The sequence below is a fragment of the Arachis ipaensis genome, chromosome B03 (assembly GCF_000816755.2).
Source record: "Arachis ipaensis cultivar K30076 chromosome B03, Araip1.1, whole genome shotgun sequence".
In the NCBI taxonomy this organism is placed as follows: Eukaryota; Viridiplantae; Streptophyta; class Magnoliopsida; order Fabales; family Fabaceae; genus Arachis; species Arachis ipaensis.
Genome location: NC_029787.2, coordinates 34,433,264 through 34,434,730, shown reverse-complemented (window position 1 = coordinate 34,434,730; position 1,467 = coordinate 34,433,264). Strand labels below are relative to the sequence as shown.

General features: G+C 29.3%; 1 protein-coding gene across 1 annotated transcript in view; it reads left to right on the top strand.

The window, feature by feature from the left end:
* The window catches only part of LOC107630264 (sugar transport protein 14), a 3,694-nt gene continuing 2,560 nt past the window's right edge, over positions 334-1,467 (top strand). The window contains exon 1 of the mRNA XM_016333361.2: positions 334-807. Coding sequence (XP_016188847.1) covers positions 669-807 — 139 coding nt within the window. The 5' untranslated portion in view covers positions 334-668. The remainder of the gene's footprint in view (positions 808-1,467) is intronic.

The following is a 1,467-nucleotide window of genomic DNA, read 5'->3' as shown; positions in this document are numbered from 1 at the left end:
AGAAATCTGAACCTTTTAATTTGACTATTAAACACATACGTATAAAATTCAAAGAAAATAGTAAAGAGTCCATATCTTTTGAAAAAAAAAATTATTTAACATTAATTCAAATAAAAAATAAATATTAAAAATATTAATCTCAATATGTGAATTTTAATTTTAAACGAACAAAGTACACAATTCTTATTAAATTAATATATATACATGGCCGCCACTTTGAGAAAAAAAAGGTTTATTTTGTTGAAATAAATATTCATTGTTGGTATAAATATGACGTTTGTTATTTGTCTCTATCCATTATCCATGTCAGAGCAAGAGTTTGTGTGTACCAGCGAGTTATTACAACGCCTCTGTTTGTTTTAAGTTTCAAACTTTTTAACATTTAAACAGCTGGCATTATCCATTTTTTAAGAAAGGATTGGATTAAAACAAAACAAATTTCAAACAATCACTTCCTTACTTTCCTCCCATCCTTAACTGGTTTTTCCAATTTTTCGTCTGTCTTACCAATTTTTAGTTTAAAAAAACTGATATATGGATATTTAAATAGAAGCAGCGTTGACTCTCAAACATTTATAAAAACCTTCGAACTGACTCTCATTCTACTCTGCTAGTTGGTCTTTGAGAACAAGAGAGTGTCTGTCACAACTACTTTTTCATAGAGAAAAATGGCAGGAGGAGTAGTAGAAGGAGGACCTACGAAAAGGGCTCATCTTTATGAGCACAGATTCACTCATTATTTTGCCTTCACTTGTGTTGTTGGAGCTCTTGGTGGCTCGCTTTTTGGCTATGATCTTGGCGTTTCAGGTTTTTTTTTCTCACCCTTCTTTTCACTGTTTAATACTTTTGTTTTTATTGAATCATGTAGCTGAATTGCATCTTATAATTTCCTTTTTTTCGTCAAGCAAAGGGCCACTTTCAATTCTTTGTGTTTTTGCCTCTCATTCTGGATTTGATTTTTATGTTAATTTCCTTTGATTAAGGCACGTTTATTTCTCATAGTAGTACCAACAACTCCAAACTGTATCATTTTCTTTCGTTGCAAAATATAGTCGCCAAATTAATCATCATTGTTTCTTCAAGAAATAGTTTTGTTATTATTTAGACTGGTAATGATAATAATACAACACCAACTCTATCTTTTTGTTCCAAATTGTATATACCTTTTTGTTTTACATGAGGATGACTAAGGTGTTGATCTCATTTGGAAAAAGTGGGAGAAAAAGTAATTGCAGGAAGAAGAGAGGAAATATTTTATGTTTTCAACAAGTGCCGTGATTTGATAGGATCTTTAAAGTGAGTTTGGAATTGTATATTGGGATTTATACTTGTTTTTTAAGCAAGATATTTGTAATTCAATATTGATATTTTGTATTTTATAAAATAAAAATTTATTGTGTTTATATTTTTTGCTTTTGAAGGTTAGAAATGGTTTTAAAAATATTGAGAGATGTGTTTTTAAGGTAG